Here is a 21,100-nt window from a genome sequence, read left to right as displayed (position 1 = left end):
GACTGTACTTGATGCCTGACTTGGGGCGGCACGGATGATGCTGGACAGTTTTGTAACCATTCCCGGAGGTGAGATTGCTCATGACCACGTTCCATCACTGCACAGCCATGTTCCACCCCTGCTTTCAAAGCCCAGCGTAGAACACTTCCAGACAGTTTCAGATCCCAACTAGAAATTTGCTGGCGGGGTTAAAAGCTACAGTCACTAGGAGAGATGCTCAGTGAGGCTCACGGCTTTTTGACATCCGCATGTGCCAAAGATGTTTCATTCCTCTCCGTGTTCAGTTGCGTTTACAAGCCTTTAGATATGAACGCTCATTAATATTGACGTTTGAGTACTGAATCGGCTTAGCTTCCTAGAAATTACTAGATTTTATATTATTCATTCATTCATTCAATATACATTGATTAAGTGCTGGGCAACATGTTAGTACTGGAGAAGACTGGATAAATAAATGCGAAAAGGTTCCTTTTCTTGAGAAGCCCACATACACTTATATAAACAGCTACAAACAACATGGAATATCCTATAATAATAAAGCCATGTATATTATGTATACATGTCTGTGTGTGTCTATATAATAAAGCATTATGTTATGTATACGTCTGTGTATCTATATAACAAAGGCACGTATGTTATGTATATGTCTATCTATATAATAAAGGCACGTATGTTATGTACACGCGTGTGTGTCCATGTAATAAAGACCTGCATGTTATGTATACATGTGTGTGTATCTATTTCTGAGGGAACACAGACGACAGCATGACTATCCCTTCCAGATGTGACTGGGTTGTGAGGGGTATTAGAGGGAGGCGCGCTCAGTTGACTGTAGAGATTGGAAAGATGAGCAATAATGGTTTGCCTCGGTGGATAAAGGAGGAAGAAAGGCCCTAGAGGCAGAAGGAACAGCAAGTGCAAAAGTAGAGAGGTGTATGCCCGATGCATGTCATAACGTGGTGATGGTGTTCATAAACGTAACAAAACCACCAATGAAATGATGGAAGACACTGACTGGGCACTGACTGGGCATCAGGTGCTACTCTAAGCACTTTCCATGGCATGAGCCACGTGTGTGAGTGGTCAGAGGGGAGGCTGACAAGACAGCTGGGGATCGGAGGATGAAATGTTTTGAATGTTGTACTAATAGGCCTGGACTTTGTCCCACAGGTAGGGGAGAGTGAGTACTGGCAAGATGAGACTTGCAATTAAAAAAGATTCCTCAGCTAGCTGTGTGGGGAACGGGTTGGAGGAGGTGAGATGGGAAGCAAAGAGGTGAGCTGGGAAATTGTTTCAACAGTTCAGACAAGTGAAAAATGCAGGGAGGAGGAATGCGGGAGAGAATTCTGAGTAAGAAACGGGCCTTGGAGACCCCCCCGCCCCGCCCCACAGCCATGGGGGGGCAAGGAAGAGGGGACGGGGTTCTAGTCACTCGGAGGGGCAGGAACATCTTCAGGAAAGTGGATGAGCTCAGCTGAGGTGCACGCAGGTGGAGGTGCCGAGTGGAGTGGGCAGCTAAGAATGAAAGTCTAGAACTTGGGGCAGTGGTTAGGATGAGAGAAAGTGGGGCGCAGAGAGGGGAAGTCCAAATCTAGTCAAGTTGAATCTGTCCTTTTATCACCAACCTCACCCTGAAGTCTCCCGTCCCCGCCTCCTCCACGCTTTCACACGACAGGTATGAATGGATACAGGGACATATACCCTTCCAGATGCAAGTTACCTGGAGACACACAGGGGCCAAGCATCATAAAGCACGTACTTCCGCATACTTGCCCCAACCTATAGAGAGATACGCAGAGGAACACACACACACACACACACACACACACACACACACACACAGAGGTCCATAGGAGAGAGGTACACGAACACATACGTGCATCTCCACACACATGTAAATAGACCTACAGAGGTCACAGAAGCACAATTTTCTGGAGAGGGCGAGGCATGTATTCCAGTGTACAGCGGAGTCTTTCCATGCTGATGACTCTCGTCTGTGAGGGGGAGTAGCCCCATCTGGTCACAAAGACTCCCTGTGCAATGCATTCATGTAAAACATTCCAAGAGGACAGCTAACTGATCTGTTATCCCACACAGGACCCATTCCTACTCCATTCCAGGTGGACTGCTGTGAACGGAGAACAACTCTAAACTAGGAGATTAAAGACATCCACTGCAATATTCAACTCTCCTCTTACCAAAAAGCTTCTGCAGGACTTGGCCATCGTATAAATCTTCAGCCAGGTCTTTCACAATGATTCTTTCTCCAACCAAAACATCATTAATCCAGTCAATTAATACCTACACAGAGAGAGAGAGAATAAGAGAAGAGTCATGGGGTATTTTCTTATAGAACAGCTTTCTCATCCTGGACAGTTAAAATTTAAATGAACTTCAGATTTTGAAAGGAACAAAACTATCCAAATGGCCCAGTATGTGGACAAGTAGCTGTAAGTGGGAGCCGCAGCGGCCCTGTTAACTTTCAGGTATGAGCTCTTCTAGTGCTCATGGTACCAGTGTCTCTGCTAATACCTCTGGCCGCTACCGTTCCTTCCCCGAATGGCAAGCAACGTTTGCACAGTGCTTGGCTGTGTGGTTTTGCACCGGCAAGAGTATGGGCTTTCGAGTTATGCAAACTGAGGTTGAAAACCCCGCTTTACCTACTAATTAATTTGCGCATCTCTGGGATCTATGGACATCTGTGTGTGTGTGTGTGTGTGTGTGTGTGTGTGTGTGTGTGTGTGTGTGTGTGTGTGTGTGTACCTCTGTGACCTATGAATCTAAGGCAAGCTAGTTATCTGCTCTGAGCCTCGGATTCCCCACCTCTATAACTGAGGTTGAAGATACCTCCCACACTAAGTGGTAGAAAAGAATTACAGGAATTCCCTGGTGGTCCAGTGGTTAGGACTTTGCGCTTCCACTGCAGGGGGCATGGGTTCGATCCCTGCTCAGGGAACTAAGATCCCGCATGCCGTGCAGAGTAGCCAAAAAAAAAAAAAAAAAAAAAAAAATTACATGCGGCAAGGACCGAACGGGTAGTAAGGGCAGATTTTATTCATAAATAAAGCACTCTCCCGTTGTGACATCTGGCCAGGTGGTTACTGTGTTCAGGAGGGGAAATCAAACACAGAAGTAAACATATCTGCCCAAGGACAGAGCTAACCGTGAGCGGAGACAGGAATCGGACTCCTGTCCACCTCACTCCAAAGCACATGTTCTCCTCCCTGCACCAGGCTCCCTCTCAGTGGGGCTGTGCGGTCTCCTGCCTTGTCTGTAACTTAGCCCCCGTCATTCCCTGAGAGTCCTCCGTGCACCAGGCATCCAGCAGAGGCATTCCAGGTGATGTCTCACCCAATTAATCCACACAACACCCGAGGGGCAGGTAGCATCAGGTAAGGAAACTGAAGTTTGCACAAGGCCATTGCCTTTTTAATTTTAACCTCTTGTTTTGCTTATGAAGATATTATTTATATAAAATAAAATTAATTTTAAGTACACAGTTTGATGAGTTTTGGTCACTGTACACGGTTGTGTAACCACCACCACCATCAAGACAGAACAGTTCCCTAGCCCTAAGAAGGTTCCTTTGGTTTCTTTGTGCTCCGTCCCCTCCCCTGATCACAGGCCGCAGGCAACCACTACCGTTTTGCCTTTTCGACCATTTCACCTATAAGGAACATCATCTTTTGTGTTTGACTTCTTTGACTTGGCAGAAGTAGTTGCCTTTACAACACAGGTGGGAGCTGGGCTAGGTTTCCATCCCTGGCTGTAGCCCTGTGCCTTCAAAGCACATTGTTCTACCGTCCTAAGGCAGGAGCTTCCTTTTTCCCTTCCTCCCTCCTTCCCTCCCCTCTCTTCCCCTTCCCCTACCTTCCTTCCCACTCCCTCCCTCTCTCCCTCAACCATCCATCCAACATCTATCCACCCAGCGTTTATTAACACCCGCTGTATGTCATACTCTGTGCTGGATCCTCGGAGTACCATGATGAAAAAAAGAGACAATCTTTAACCCCAAGCAGCTCACCATTTAGTGAAGGAGACAGAGAAGTACGTGAGTAGTTGTAACACCATGTGGTGACTACAGTGACAGAACTAAATGCATGAACCAGCACACAGAGGGGCTGAGCGACGCCCTGGGGTTTAGAGAAAGCTTCCTGCAGGACGTGACCCAACTTTGGCTTCAGGTGAAGAGCAGGTAGAGCCCCTGGGGGCAGGGGCTGCATGACCGAAGGCCTGGTGGTGGCAGTGCCGAAGCAAGCACAGTGAGCAGGTGTGTACGGGGAGTCAAGCCAAACAGATCTGGTGTCCTTGTGTTGTCAGGCAGGGATGATCTGAGGTTAAAGAGGCAGCTAGACATGGAGGCTCAAACAGCACCCCCAGGACTGTGGGCTTCAACGTGCACTTCTTAGGAAACTACATACGGGTTTTGAACAGGAAAACGATATATTCAGATGTGCATTATGAACGAATCACTCTGGCACCCAGTGCCGTTTTGTTCTAAGCGCAGCTTGAAGAAGCTGAAGAAGACAGACACGGGACGAGGAATCAGAAGGGGGATGAAATGAACATTTTTTGAGGGTGACCATGTGTCAGCCACTGTGCCAAGTACATTACGCACAGTATTTCATTTCATCTCATTCATTTCTGTTTGAACCTCATCTCCTCCACTCAGCTGCGACCATAAACAAACCATCTGGCTTTTCTGAGTCTCAGTTTCCTCATATGTAAAATGGGGATGATACTAGATCTTACTTCACAGGGTGCTTCTGAGGGACCTTGAGAAGAGTGGTGAAAGGACTGTGTGAGCTCTAGGATCCTGGCGAATGGGAACTGATTTGAGCTAACTTCTCCAGTGCTTATGGTCAACACCATTCGTTGGGCGCTTGTCATGTCCCACTTCTGTTACCTTGTAGATGTCCACCTACTGGACCACGAGCTGCCTGTGGGCAGGGACTACCACGCCCTTCTATTCTCTCCGCAGTGGCTCATGTGGCGCCTGCACAGCGTGGGTGGTCTAGAAACACCTGTTGAGTCTGGGAGGCACCTGAAGCCCCTTCTAACTTCCTCTTACCTTTATCAGTTCTTGAAGTTTGGGGTCGCTGCGTGAGTTGGGATCCACCATTGTTCGCACTTCGTTCTCCTCTTTAAAAAGAAAAGACAGTCAGCGGGGTGGTCCCACCTGAAGGCATTAGGCTAACCCAGAGAACAAGAGACCCCATTACCCAGCATTGTGTCCTCAGGGTCCAGCTCGAAGGGGATGGGGCTGAGGGGCAGGTTGATGGCGTTCATGCCCTCCTCCTGAAGCTCTGACACTGCAAGAAGGAAGCACAGAGTCACACTGTAGCCCACAGACAACAAGGGGTGGGGCTCGTAACAGTCATGTTCCGTATCAATGTGGATCGAGAAATAAAAGCACCAAGGTGAGCCTATAGCTGTGACTCAGCCTGCATCCGATTCCTGCCTCTCCTTGCTAAAAGGACCAAACCGTCCCCTTCATCTCACCTCTTCTGACCGTCACCTCACTTGCTTTCCTGGAGAAATAGGGCACAGAAATCTGCCTCCTTTCAGAAATGATCTCGGGATAAACAGAAGGGAGGTGGGCACCGCACCTTTCCTTAAGTCTCTGCCATTGCCTCCTGCCTGTCCCTCCTTCCAGGGCTTGCCATCTAGTGCAGGTGCACCTGACAACTCTTTGTTGACTGGATGAACGAGGTCCCCACGTTGAGGCTACATTTATGTTGTAGATCATTTCCATCCTCCGTTCAATCCTCCTCTGACTTCTCTCCCGATTCTGCTTCCCTGAGTATTTTTCTGATTATCCCGCCTCCCTCCTTCACCTGGCCCCAGCTGCTGCTTAAGAGTACCTCATTCTGGCCTCTCCCTGGGCTCTGGACCTGTCCCTTCAGCTGTAAGGAATCATGGGCCCTGTGGCCAGGCACCTCACCTCTCCAGGCCCGTTCCCTCAGCTGAACATGAAGACCTGGACAGGATGACCAGTAAGTTCTTTCTTACTTCCCAAATCTTAGAAATCTATGATTCCACTGTTCTCAAGAAAAATAACAAGAAGTCCATGACCACTAAAGACTTTCAGCCTGCTCCCTCCATGCACTGAACCCTCACATGAAGCTTTAGTAAAAGATAAAAATCCCTACCACAAAACCAGTTGTGTGATGGACCCTTGCTGAGCACTTACCTTGGATTTTTACCTCTCCTAAAAGCAGCGGCTCAAATCCCCTCACCTCTACTCAATTCCAGTTTGAGTAATTACTTTGCACCAATTAAGCACAGAATGACCATTTTCTCTGAAAGCATTGATCACCAAAGGGTTCTCAAAGAGCTGGTACGGCAGCTGCGATCAACCTTTAGTAAAAGCAATGTCCCATCTTTCCATTTTATTTATGTTTATTGACTATGGCCTCACGGAGCGCCAGCATATACTTGCAAGAACTCTTAAGCACAAGGCAGTTGCTTACAAAGAGTTCTTTCATATTAGCAAACTCACTGATTGTTGCAGCTGGACAGGGAACGAGATTGCCTAAGAAAGGGAGTGAAACCCACTCTGCCCTAAAGGACACAACTCGCATTATGAAGCTGGTATTTAGTCCTGTTGCTGTGGGATCTTGACATTCATATGGGATATCAGCCAGTGACCATCTTGAATCTCCAAATCCACAGACACCCACCACTCTATATAATTCCCCCCACCCCCATAAAACATAACTGAAAAGTGTAAGTGACACCTTCAAGGCTTAAGTGATTCTACAGGTATAGGATTGCACGTGCTTTCCAGAGAACAACTGCTTCCTGTTAGACTCTATAATGTCTCCTAGCACTCCTCCTAGGACTAGCAGTTTGCTTTCTTTTCCAGGCTGTTTCTTACAAAGAAGCCAGATTTCCACTACTTAACAAGCACTGCGACGCAAGCAACGGGCAGTGGAAATAAAGTCACGTTTCAGTGTGGGTGTGAGACTGGGTTTACTGGCCATTGAAGAGACTAGCTCTCGCTGCCATCTATGACTCCTTCCCGTGTCCACCCCCCGTCACCACCCCCGGCCAGGTCTGTGCTGTCCAATACAGTAGCCATTAACCACATGTGGCTACTGACGTTTAAATGAATTAAAAATTCCGTTTCTTAGTTGCGCCTGTCACATTTCAAGCGCTCAATGGCCCACATGGGGCAAGTGGTACCACACTGGACGGTGAGAATGTAGACTTCCTCACGGGAGATTCAGTTGGACGGCGCCGTCCTAGGTAATCCCATAGACCCAAATGCTGATGATGCCCGTGTTTAAATCTCCAGCCTGATGTATGCTTTATTATATATTTTTTAAATTAATAAGACGTAATTATCTAAAACTGAATTCAAGGCAACAGAATCAGGGATAGGATAAAAATGAAGCATCTTCCTGATGTTTTTCATGTACAAAAACAACCAGGCTTTGACCTCATTTATTCTCTATTGGTTTTATTTTACCCAGCATCACTGGGTTGTGAAAACAGAAGTCAAGCCGTTATTAAAACAAGACCCAGAAACAAACAAACAAAACCAAACAGAATCTCCAGCCTAGGCCTGACCCTGAGCTCTGGACTCAATGTCTCCTCTTATGTCTATGGGTGGAGATCTCAAAGTTACACGTCCAAGACAGAACTCGTGATTTTCAGCACCCTCACCCCCACCACAGCAACACTATATCAAGACCTGTTCATCCCCTACTCTTATCCTCCTCGGTGAACGGCACTACCATTTGCATAAGGGTTCAAGCCAGAATCTGAGGAATCACCCTTCACTTCTTTTCCTCACCGTTTGCAGCCAATACATCGGCAAGTTTTGTGGGCTCCACCTCTAAAACAGGACCCTAGACCCTATTCCAACCACTTCTCACCAGCCTCCCCACCATCGTCCTGGTGCAGATACCCATTATCTTTCACCTAAATAACCAGAAGCACCTTCTAACCAGCCCACTGCTTTCTGATGCACTGTCCCCGCGCCCGTCTACTTCCTATAGCACAATCAGAATGATCTATAAAGATGTAAACAGCTTTCTCCAGCTTTAAGCCTTCCTCTGGCTTCCCATCATACTCAGAATAAAACCCCAACTCCTTCCTAAGACCTACAGGACCCTCTGATTAGCCCCCTGCCTCCCTCTTGGATTGTATTTTCTCCACAGCACTCATCATGATCTGAAATACCTATCATTTCTACGTTTGTTAGCTATCCCCCCCTTAACAGAATGTAAGCCGTGGGAAGACTGGCACTTTTTCTCTTTTGTTTGTTATGAGTCTCCGAAGAGGAGCCAGACTGCCTAGAGTCAAATCCAGGCTCTATCACTTACTAGCTATGTGACCTTGGGCAAGTTCATCAACCTCTTATACCTCAGTTTCCTTATCTGCAAATGGGGACGATAATAATATTGCCTACCTCCTAGGGTTGTTGAGAAGATTAAATGAGTTAATATATGTAAAGCACTTAGAAGAGTGTCTGGTACCTGGTAAGAGCTATGTAATTATTTGCTATTATTACTTAAAATGGTAAGTACTCAAGAACCATTTGTTGAATAAATGAAAAAAACTGTTAAGACCACCCTTCCACTGCACAGGTTGTAAACCAAAGCACAATTTAGCAAAGCAGTGTATAGGATGTAAAGAAGGATTTCAGCCTGTCCTTCGGGGAAAGAATTATATTTGGGCCTGACCCTGTGTGTGCGTGTGTGGGCACATTTCTAGGGCAGCATTTCCAGCATACATTTTTTTTTTTTTTCTGTGGTAGGCGGGCCTCTCACTTTCGCGGCCTCTCCCGCTGTGGAGCACAGGCTCCAGACGCGCAGGCTCAGCGGCCATGGCTCACGGGCCCAGCCGCTCCGCGGCATGTGGGATCTTCCCGGACCGGGGCACGAACCCGTGTCCCCTGCAGCGGCAGGCGGACTCTCAACCACTGCGCCACCGGGGAAGCCCTCCAGCATACATTTTGTAAAGAGACAAAAGCTGCCTCTGTCCCAAGACTATTGTACAGCCAGAGCCAATTTGTGAATATAGAGATATTTACACCTCTAACATGTGACTAGAAATGCAATATTTGCAGCCAAATATAAAGGTGGGTCTGCACGGGATCTCTTTTTCTGTGTAGATCATTGTTAAAAATGTTTTCAGATGAAAAATTCCCAGTCAGAAACACTCCCCTCTGCCCTGCCTCTTTAATTCACTCACAGAGACAAAACAAACCCGAGAAGAAAGGCTGAGATATGTTTGCAATTGGAAATGTTTTTTTTTTTTTCAGGAAATGATTTGGTACAGGAACATCATTCCCATCCCATTAACTGCTGAATCGGAGCCAACTGTTTGTAAAAGTGAATATGCAAACTGCCCGGTTCAGGCCTGGCCCCCGCCCCATGGGGCTGCATTAGTGGCCACATTCCCAAAACAGCCCGCGTGCTTTGGAGGTTTCATTTCTATTAAGCCAAAGCAGGACCCAGCAGAAGCCCCTCGCCATCCTTGTGCTCTGAAAGAGAAAGGGCTGCAATTGAATTTCCTCGGCATAGAATATGAATATGATGTTTATCCCTCGAACCTCCTCTAACAATCTAAAACTAGGTCTGAATGTGCAGCCCTCAGTGTCTCGTGGCGCCATTAGTCATAACTTAATAAACAGATTAAATGCCCAGCTGAAGGCCGGGCTTGGGAGAGCAGGGCGATTGCCTCAACTCCTGAAGTGCTCACCATGAGAGAGGGGGCATGGCTTTTCTGGGAAACACAGTCTGACTCCGCACCCAGCTGTGCAGCAGAAAAAGTACACGGATGGGCTTTGGAGTCTGAAAGAGCTAGATCTGAATCCTACTTCTATTTTTATCAGCCATGGGACCTTATGTTAGTGACTTAACCTCTCTGAAGTTCGGTATTAAAACAATTCTGTATAAAACAAGAGTATAGGGACTTCCCTGGCAGTCCAGTGGTTAAGACTTTGTCTTCCAATGCAGGGGGTGTGGGTTTGATCCCTGGTCGGGGAGCTAAGATCCCACAGGCCTTGCGGCCAAAAAACCGAAACATAAAAAAAACAAAACATAAAACCAGAAACAATATTGTAACAAATTCAATAAAGACCTTAAAAATGGTCCACATCAAAAAAAAAAAAAACAACACGAAAACAAACAAACAAACAAAAAAAACCCAAGGGTATAGCTGACACTATTGATTTCCTCTCCAATACTGATTTTGTTTTTTCTCTGGTGAAAGAACCCTCATTTTGTTCCAGTATACACTCTGCCTCCTGTGCCTCTAGGTACCTAACTAGTACATGGAACACCAGGATTATAAAGTTGATGGATACGATGAATAGTAATTTCCCTTTCCTTTTTTTCCATGAGAAACAGAATAGCTGCAGGCATCTCTTACACTCCAGAATATATATACAGGTGCTCAGTGAACACCAGACAGAAAACAAGTATGGTGAGAAGAATGGAGAGAGGTTTCTAAGAGTACAAACGGGTCTATTTATGGAAGGCCAGTAATTTCATTCCTTCAACCAATAAACATTACCAGGCACCTCCTCTGAAGCAGACCTTGTGTCAGCACTGCGGATAAGGGTTTGGGGATCTGACATGAGTTTGCCTCAATCTGTTCACAGGTGGTGGGAGAGGTAGGCACAGAAAAACACAATGGGCAGTATGTTGCACTCAGGGGTGAGAGACATGTAACTAGATGGCTGTGGGAGCTCGGGGGGAACAAGGATAACTTTGGATGTGGAAGACTGGGAAGGATTCCCAGAAAGGGGGACAGGTGAGCTGGACTTTGAAAAACTTAAATTTTCACCCAACACAGGTGCCTCACAAAAAGCACATCTTGTGTATAAACAGCAAAGTGTGGACCAACAGGGCAGGTGTTGAGAGAGTCGTGATTATGCCTGAGCACCAGGAATGCAGGGCGCACACAGGCGAAATGCGGGAAAGAACAAGGGGCAAATAATTAGGTGAGGTCCAGAGTGTCAAGGGCTGTGAATTCATCTGTTCCCCCGCATGCCCTGGACCATGCTCCCCGTGTCTACAGATGAAAACCCCAAACAACATACTGAGGGAGGGCAAGAAGATAAGCAAGATGTTTTCTCTTTCAGTGCAAGTGGGCCCCAGTGAGATACGTAGGCTGCTCTAGATGCTTATCAGGACTCCAATGATTAATTTCTGGCCCTCGTAAAAGATACTCAAGCTCCCTTAATTTCTAAATGGCTCAAGGGCCACCCCCCAGAAGTTCTTGCAGCTAGAGACAACTACACTGTCTGGTCGGCAAATCCCAACAATTTTTCTCTATATGAAAAATCAACCTGAAAGAACATCTACCAAAAAACTATAGCTAACATACTTAATGGTGAGAAACTGGAATACTTATACCCTAAGATTGGGAACAAGGCAAAGATGTCTCTTCTCACCACACCTATTCAAAATCATACTAAAGGGCTTCCCTGGTGGCGCAGTGGTTGAGAGTCCGCCTGCTGATGCAGGGGACACGGGTTCGTGCCCCGGTCCGGGAAGATCCCACATGCCGTGGAGCGGCTGGGCCCGTGAGCCATGGCCGCTGAGCCTGCGTGTCCAGAGCCTGTGCTCCTCAACGGGAGAGGCCACAACAGTGAGAGGCCCGCGTACCGCAAAAAAACAAAAACAAAACAAAACAAAAAAATCATACTAAAAATTCTAGCTACTACAATAATACAGGAGACAGAAATAAAAGGTATACAAATTGGGAAGGAAGAAATAAAACCATCTTTGTTTGTAGATACCATGATTAACTATGTAGAAAATCCCAAAGAATTGACCAAAACAAAATGAAACAGAAAAAATCCATACTCTTAGAACCAGTTAGTAATTATGACAAGGTGGCAGGATAGAAGGTTAATATACACAAGTCAATTATTTTCCTATACACTGGCAATAACTGATTAAAATTAGAAATTAAAAACACAATATCATTTATAGTAGCACCCAAAAAAGCAACACTAAGATATAAATCTAACAGAATGTACACAGGGTTGATATACAGAAAATTACAAAACTCTGATGAAAGAAATCAAAGAAGATCTAGATAAATGGAGAGATAGTCAGTGTTCATGGATTATAAGACATAGTATTAAGATGTCAATTCTTTCCAAGTTCACCTATAGATTCAAGGTAATCCTAGTCAGAGTCACAGCAAGCTGTTTTGTGGATATCGACAAACCGATTCTAAAGTTTACACAGAAAGGCAAAGACCCAGAGTGGACAACACAATATTAAATATTACACAGGAAGGCAAAGACCCAGAGTGGACAACACAATATTAAAGAAGAACAAAGTTGGAGGACTGACACTATCAGACTTCAAAACTTACCATGATGCTACAGTAATCAAGACAGCGTGATACTGGCAAAAGAGTAGACACACAGATCAATGGAACAGAATAAAGAACCCAGAAACAAACCCACACAAATACAGTCAACTGATCTTTGACAAAGGAGCAAAGGCAATTCAATGCAGAAAGGATAGTTGTACTAACAAATAGTGCTAGAACTGGACGTCCATCTGCAAAAGTTAATCTAGATACAGACCATACACTTTTCATTTTCTTAACAATATCTTTCACTGAGTAGAAATTTTAATGAGGTCCAACATCAACTTTTCTTTCATGGATTGTCCTTTTGCTGTCATATGTAAAAACTCATTGCCAAACCCCTAAATCACATAGATTTGCTATGTTTTCTTCTGTAAATTTTATACATTATGTTCTATACTTAGGTCTGTGATCATTTTGAGTTAAATTTTGTGAAAAGGTCATTAAAAACAAGGAAAGTCTGAGAAAATGTAACAGCCAAGAGGAGCCTAAGAAGATGTGATGGCTAAGGGTGATAACGGTATCCTGGAACAGAAGAAGGACATTAGGTAAAAACTGAAGAAATCTGAATAAACTATGGACTTTAGTTAATAATAATATATCAGTATAGGTTCCTGAATTATAATGAATGTACCATACTAATGTACGATGTTAATAAGAGGGGAAACTGGGCATAGGCATATGGGAACTCTCTGTACTACCTTTGCATTTTTCCTGTAAATCCAAAAGTATTATAAAAACAGTCTATTAAAAAAATCAACCCAAATTTGCTATTTTTCCAACCACATAGAGTGTTCACTGGGGGGAAATCCATGATTTTAAGAGACATATGTTTCTTCCCATCACCAAGGAGAGAATGGTAATTTATCCAACATTAGCTGAGCCCTATAGAAGCATTTGCACGGGAGGCAAAGCACAAAGACCATTTCAAAGCCCTACAGTGCAAGCTGTACTCATTCCCAAGTGAGAACTTGTTTCCAGGAAGAAAGTGCCTGGTTTTTTGCTTTGTTTCCAGGGCTGAGATGAGAAGACAGAGCTTCCTCATAACTTAAGGATGCTGGGCAAGGTCATTTCTGCTTTCCCAAGAAGAGGTCTGTCCCGCGAGCATAACCGTCACTGAAGGTGTCTTTAATGCTTTCTCCGGAACTGCTCTGGAAACTCTATCTATCCATTGTCCCTGATGGGGTCTTTACATCATGGGCTTTGGTATTAGTTTTCTATTGCTGTAGTAACAAATCACCACACACTTGGTGGCTGAAAACAACACAGATTTATTATCCTGATGGTTTGGTAGGTTAGAAGTCCAACATGGGTCTCACTGGGCTAAAATCAAGGCATTGGCAGGGCATGTTCTTTTCTGGAGGCTCTGGGGGAGAATCCATTTTCTTGCCTTTTCTGGCTTCTGGAGGCCACCTGCATTCCTTGGCTTGTGGCCCCCTTCCTCCATCTTCAAAGTCAGCAATGGGGGGTGAAAATCCTTTTCACATTGTACTACTCTGACCTCTTCTTCTGCCTTTCTCTTCCACTTTTAAGTATACTATGACTACACTGGGCCACTTGGATAATCCAGGACAACCTGCCTATTTTAGAGTCAGCTGATGAGCAGCTATAATTCTATGATGAGCAGCCATAATTCTACCTGCAACCTTCATTTCCCTTTGCCATGTAAGCTAACATATTCACAGATTCCAGGGATTGGGATATGGATTTCTCTGGGAGGCCATTATCCTGCCTATAACAGGTTTCTTAGTTAAGGGACCCTTGGTTAAGGGGTTCTGTTCTCAATACTCACCCCTGCCTACCACATATGGGTTCACGTTTCTTCTAGGTGAGATTGTCAAAAGGAAATGCAAAATCCCAACCCCCACCATCCCAGCCCTTAAACCAGAGGAGTTTTACTGCTTTTAACTAAAAGGATACTTATTTCAGCAGCCTTAACATAAAGCATCAGGTAAACATGGGAGCCAGCTCGTAGTGGCCTCAGCAGACTGTCAGGGTCTCCCCACGCTCCCCTCTACTTGACACAGCTCTTAGTCACCAGAGTCTGACATCTAGGCCTTGGAGTACAGCCAGAAAAGGGAACTTAGAGGCTGGTGTTGTGATGGGAGCTGACAGGGGGATCTAGAGTCCTGAGTCTTAAAGTTTCCACCAGCGTCTTGGTTTTGGTCAGTTTTATAATCTCTGCAGGGTTGGAAGGCTGCCAGGCAAATGGCCCCTGGACATTAATTCGTTGTTCAGCCAACCACATGATTCAGTTGTCCTCCAATTACAAGTAAGCACGGAGGGAGATGGATGGACTATTGGCTAGCTCTGGGGAGTTGAAACTGTCTGAACTGAAACACTGGTGAGGTCTCAAGTAAGTCATGGGAATTTAAAACAGTGCACAGGCACAGAGGGCCCAGCATCAAATACATCACCAGTCTTTCTCTTTTGCCAAGCCATGTCCATTATCTCTTTAGATCTAGAACCAGAACCATTTTCTTGAGTTTAAAGGTCTGCTCTTACTTCAGCAGAAAGTGGTGTGGGTATGCCATCCTGGGAGTTTCTAATGGAAAACACCAAGCCGTTGTGCACGCGTGTGCATCTGTGTGCATCCACGTGCCCTAAGCACTGGTAACAGCCTTGGGAAGACTATAGACATTGACCTGGTATGTTGGCTAATTACATGTGAAGTGTGGGTACAATGAGCGACCCAGGACAGCTAGGGTGGAACTGGCACTGCTTATCTCTTTCATTCATAAGCATGTGTGGGCATCTCTGGTGCCAGGGGCTGGGCCAGGAGTTGTGAATACAATGACAAACAAGTACTTCCCTTCTGGGGTCGGTAGATCCCTGAAGAGCAGCTACCTGTGGTGGCCACGAGAGACCAGTACAGTGCCAGGCACCTGCTACACACTCAGTAAGTGCTCAGAGGATGCTTTAGCTGGGGGAGGAGGGGGAAGATGTACACACAACCTGCAATGCAATATGATAAGGTCCTCCATGCAGTCCTGAACCAAGTCCTGAGAGCAGAGCATCCTTCTAAGTTGGAGGGAGCAACAGAGGAACACATGGGATATGCAGAGGCCATGGGAAGGCCAGTAGGGCTCCAGGCACCCAGGGCAGCCTCTGCACCTCACTTGCTTTTATCTCTGTGTATCACTGGAGTCAAGTTTCTTCATTTCGTTCTCTGTGGCTCTTTGACCTTCATATCTATATCCTTCTTATTTATTAATCCTGAAGAAGCCAGTCCTTTATTTTTGCAGTGGCCCAATGCTGCTTAATAAGTGCCACATCAAGTACCAGTCCGCTGGAATTCCCAAGTGGCCTCCGTTGAAACAAGGGCTCTGGGTAGGGGTGTGGCCAGTGAGTGACCATGGCATTGCTGTGTCTGGTTTGGATCAGTTCACTGGTGGGCTAATTCTGGATTTGTCTGAAGGTCAGTCAGTGGTTTATCCTGAAGGAGCACTGTTGGGGGAAACTCTCTCTTAAATGGACGACGATGATGATGTCTGTGAGAGAACACATACTTGTGCTGCACTTCCTTTGTACCAAGCATGTAGATGTGGCACCTTTTTTAAAAAACATATATCAACTCATTTAATCTTCCCAACAATCCAGTGAGTAGGTACTATGATTATCCCCATTTTACAGATGAGGGGCCCAGAGAGGTTATGTAACTTGAGCAAGGCCACACAGCTAGAAAGTAGAAACCAGATTTGATACTAGGCCAGCTGGCTCCAGAGTTCATATCCTTAACACTACACTGTGTGTTGTCCCAGTTTTATGTAACAATTTTTTTTTTTAATACGAAAACGTCCAAAACATGGTCACTTCTACATTCCCATGTAAAACCAGGAGAAAGTTCCATGGGGAATAATCTTGTGTATGCTGAGTCCTACAGGTTGTCTGGTCACTCTATGGAGGCTCAGTTTCTATGAGGACAGATTAAAAGGGAAGTGACATTTGAGGAGTGTTTTTGTTTTAAATAACAGGTTGACTTATTTCTGGCTAAAAAAGAAAAACATGCTCATTTAAGAGAACTTTGAAAATATTAAAAAACTGAGAAAATAATCCTACTGCTTAGAGATAATGTTATATTTTCTTAAGCTTTTCTATGTTGTACACACACACACACACACACACACATATTGGGTACACAGTACCAGGTAGTTCTATGGCCTGCTTTTATAGTATCAGATAATCTCATTATATTTCCTCATGCCATCAAAAATATCCCTTTAACTGGCTTTCTCAATCTGTGCTGAAGGTACGCACTAATGTTTACTTAACCATTCCATAACTATTGGACATTTAGGTGGTTTCCAGTCCTGGGGGGAGGCAGCTGAGTCTGGAGGGTTGAGTCATTCGCCAGCTTTGCAGGGGGGAGGGGGAGGGGCGCTCAGGCACCGGGACCAGCAAGTGCAGAATGTGGGGTCTCTGGGGAACCAGATGACAGCCCGACGCGAGGGTCAGGCCACAGGCTATTTGCTCTCTTTCATGGATGAGGAAGCTAAAGTTCAGAAAGTTTAGATTTCCCTGAAAAGTTCCCTAGAAGATGATTCTACCGGTTAGCCGTCTCCTGTCCCCAGTGTCTTAGTTTGAAGTCATTTGCAAGTGGGAAGAAATCCCAGGGAAAGGAGTGAGGGGTGAGGAGAGAGATGCAGAGACATAGAGGAGCCAGTAAAGGGGGCGCACGTTACTGAGCCTGTGACCTGTGGGCAACTGAGCCGCAACCCCCATGGGGCTGAGGAACCGTACACAGTGTCCCCAGGAGACTCCCCTATTACTGAGGTGACCCCTGGGTGCTACTCTCAGCACTTCCAGGCCACGCTGGGTGTGGACTGAGGGGGCTTCTGAAGCTAGAGCCCTGGGACAGAAAAGTGGAGGTGCCAGATTAAGGGGGGAGCCCTCTGTGTGCACCAAACCGTCTACCAGGCTGGGCTGAAACAGGAGGTGACTGGGGCTTCTGTGTTCAGTGCAAAAGCATCTGCCGCGCTCACCCAGGGATTTGGGGGCCAGGATCTGCCACCCCTTCCCCTAGGAGACAATTCTTAGGAGACTGGGAAGGAGTTAAGAGGGTACATTTTTGGCAACATATCTGGGAGGGGAACACATTCTTGTTCTCCAAGGAAGAAGCAAACCAGAATGGATGGGCTGCAGAATTCCATTCTTCTTATTATGACACTAGACCAGTGCCATTCAAAATAAACATTCCCTTAGTCCCGACTGTGACATGCCCACACTGGAGATTCAGACTGAGCTGGAAGCGAGCTCTGCCCTTGACCCGGCTCAGGTCTGCCCTGAGAGGAGAACGGTACTGCTGCTGGGCAGGTTGCTTCCATCAGAGCACGAGGCCATCCCAAGGAAACTTCTAGGGGGCAGGGGAAAGGATGTACCCTGTGCTGAAATGCTACACAGGCCATGTGCTGAAGGTTTCCATTCATTATTCATCCTCTCCACCCTTTCTGGAGGAGAGATGCCCTCTTTTCGGGACGGAGCTGAAGTTTTGGAACTAGTTCATCGTTACACCATTATGATCATGGTGCTGAGGGAAGTCTATGACTCTTTTATCTGATGGAATGGGGCCCTGTAAAATGTGCTCATGCCTTTCCTCCCAGTCTTAAGTACTGATTGAGCACCTGCTGTATGCCACATGCTATTCTAGAGAAGAACGAATCCTTGCCCTAGCAGCGTGCAGTCACATACACCAGAGTCTTCATGGGCTGAGGGCCAGCACAGGCCTGGCTCCAGGCAATGAGGGAGACCAGGCTAGGCTTGCACTGCCAGAAGGGACCAAGGAGGGCTTCATGGAGAAGGCGGCACCAGACTCTTCCATGGACGGATCTCTGCTCTTCTCTCCATCTCACTTAGCACGGTTTATAATTACCCATCTGTGCGCGTATCTGAAGAACCCCGGTCTCCTCCGCTATTTCGAATATGCCAAGAGGACTAAGCCTTGCCCACCGCTGCACGGCCAGCACATGCCACACCACGGGTGCTTCACGCGTATTTCTGGAGTGAATGCACAGTGCGGCTACGCTGGGTCCCGAGCAGCGCCCCTTCCAGCAGAGTCCCACAGCCAAATGACAGCTCCACCTTCTATGTCACAGCCAGACAGGAATCTTGGGTGGGTCTGGGCTTTAAGAAGAGAAGGATAAGGAACTGGAGGCAGCAAAGGAGGGAGCAGAGAAGGCCAGCGGGTCCGAGACCTTCAGGTAGAAGCATTTTTGCTTATCATCTAGGCCGCCTCAGCATTATGACTAAGTCCTATCCCAGAGCAGAAATCTATGACCATTGCCCTGGAAGCAGCGGCAAAATGCTGTGGGTAGCTGTGCATCACAAGAGTTATTGCAGCTCCCTGTTGTTTTTTTTCCCTAAACCAACAATCCATGTTGACAGCAATTCTGTATAGAGAACCTATTAAAAGAAATTATAGTAAATCAGAGATGCTTAAGCTCTCTGTCTGGTTTTGTGATTGCCTGCCCGACACTTGCACTGTAACTTCCTTTTGTGCAACCTTCCATTTGATTCAATTCCACGGATAATTATTGAGTCTTGACTGCGTGCAAGGTGATGCACTGGGAGCCTCATGCCCATTGCATCTTCCAGGCCCAGAGCATAATTTAACTTATGGACAAAAATAAACATGTTCAACGGAAGCAGAGAGTGACAGAGGCCACAAGAAACCATACAGACCATTTCCAAGAAGATAGCATTTTATCCACGTAAGCATAGGATAGCTGGTACCACACATTCATTCATTTGTTTAAGTATACATTGAACAGTATTGCTGAGCAACTTCCCTGGGCCAGGCACTGTGCTGGGTCTGGGGTCAAAGGGATGAATAAGACCCAGACGCAGAGTCCGGCACAGTCTCTTAGGGGAGCCAAAACAGTATCACTTAACCCATCTGGAGGTGGAAGTCAGGAAGGGCTTCTCAAAGGAGATGCTTCAATTGTTTCTTTCTTTTTTTTTTTTTTTTTTTTTTGCGGTACGCGGGCCTCTCACTATTGTGGCCTCTCCCGTTGCGGAGCACAGGCTCCGGACGCACAGGCCTAGCAGCCATGGCTCACAGGCCCAGCCGCTCCGCGGCACGTGGAATCTTCCCAGACCGGGGCACGAACCCGTGTCCCCTGCATCGGCAGGCGGACTCTCAACCACTGCGCCACCGGGGAAGCCCTTAATTGTTTCTTAAACAAGAAGTAGGAGTTCACCAGGTGAAAAGGAAGCAAGACATTTAAAAGAGCTGGAGACATGAGGACAGGCACATTTTCAGGAAGACTGCTGGGCAGGAATGAGTCTGTGAGGTGTTAGAGATTTAATCCAAGAGCCAGAACATACAAAGTGTGAATTTATTCCTGAAAGCAATGGGGAGCCACTGTAGCATAAGCAAAGCAGAGTTCTGCAAGTTTGCAGAAGGGCTCGGGAAAGATTCCTTAGTGAATCCGTCCAAGTAGAAGTCCGCCTGGGATATACCACCATGACAAGGCAATTTGAGCTGGCCTGGGCTCTGGAGAAAGGTAGACCTTGAGTAAATCCCAGCTCTGCCTCTTATTTAACTTTTCTTCCCCTCTGAAATGGGAATCATAATTCTTAGCTCACGGGTTTATAATGAATATTAGATGACATAACACATATGAAATGCCCAGCGTAGTAGGACATGCGTCAGTGAGCATTCAGTAACTGTTAGCCCACCCTTCCCCACCTTTCCCAGTGTGTGCCTAGTGACATGTATAAGCCCTGGGAGAGAAAGGGACTGCTCAGAGATGATCTCGTGAAACAAGCATGACTTTGGCAAGCCAGTAGAGCTCAAGAACAAAGTTGGAGGAGACTTTTAAGAAATTATGATCTGTCCCCTTGTCTTGGGCTGATAAAGAGAGACAGGATTGTGCAAGAGGCAGTAGAAAAAGGCCCACCAAATGCTTCACAATGCAGAAGGATGTTTGGGGTCAAGTGGCATGGTGAGAGCACCCAGGCAGGTTAGAGAGGGAATATTTTGTGGGTGTTATAGAGCCTGGGAGGTGGCCTGGAGGCAAGGTGAAGGCCGGATGGAGATGGCAGAGGGGGTGACAGCCGTCGTGGCTTTAATGAGTGGTGGTGTTGCTGGTTAGTGGTGACTGTGGTTTGGATGGAGTTTCAGAGGTGGAAAAAAAATGGTGTTCAACACCTAAAGCACCTGGATTGTGGCCTGTAGATAATAATACCATTACCTATAAAATGAATCAGGGTGCCTTGGAGAAATGGCCGATTCTAGCACTGAGGCAGGAAACATAAGATGAGCCTGGAACATCTTATTGCTAGAAATCAGTTAGGTATGAATTTCTACTAGATTAGGATCACATCAAAGAGGCTTCCAATGGCCAAAGGCGGAAACATTTGAGCATCAATAAAGATAAAAATTGCAATGGGTTCAAATGCATTAAGTATAGTGAAATCCTTGAGTTAATAATGATACAGAAAAACAAAACAAAACGCCTCTCTAGCCACCTCTGGAGGATGCGAGGAAACCCATTCATTTTTAAAACTGGTAAATAAAGTGAAAATATCTGATGTTTATCCTATCTTTCTAAATCAAACTGTACCTGTGTCGATCAAATACTTAATGAGGCAATGTTTATAAAGCATTTCAGCTAATAAATGATGACGGAATAAATGAATTATCACATAACCATTTGGAAACCCCTAATGAATGAAGGTTTCTAGGTATGATCACCAACGGTTCCTGACAAATGAGTGACAACCAGATGTAATGCCTCTCCTTCCCCCCACC

General features: G+C 46.1%; 1 protein-coding gene across 1 annotated transcript in view; it reads right to left on the bottom strand.

Annotated features, from left to right (window-relative positions):
• Positions 1 to 21,100, bottom strand: part of PARVA (parvin alpha) — a 182,285-nt gene that overhangs the window by 75,830 nt on the left and 85,355 nt on the right. The window contains exons 3-5 of the mRNA XM_082661048.1: positions 5,223 to 5,312; positions 5,072 to 5,142; positions 2,199 to 2,301 (exon numbers count right to left, since the gene is read on the bottom strand). Coding sequence (XP_082517174.1) covers positions 2,199 to 2,301; positions 5,072 to 5,142; positions 5,223 to 5,312 — 264 coding nt within the window. The remainder of the gene's footprint in view (positions 1 to 2,198; positions 2,302 to 5,071; positions 5,143 to 5,222; positions 5,313 to 21,100) is intronic.

Source organism: Grampus griseus, assembly GCF_964374135.1.
Source record: "Grampus griseus genome assembly, chromosome: 8".
NCBI lineage: Eukaryota > Metazoa > Chordata > Mammalia > Artiodactyla > Delphinidae > Grampus > Grampus griseus.
This window is presented reverse-complemented; position numbering and strand designations above follow the sequence as displayed.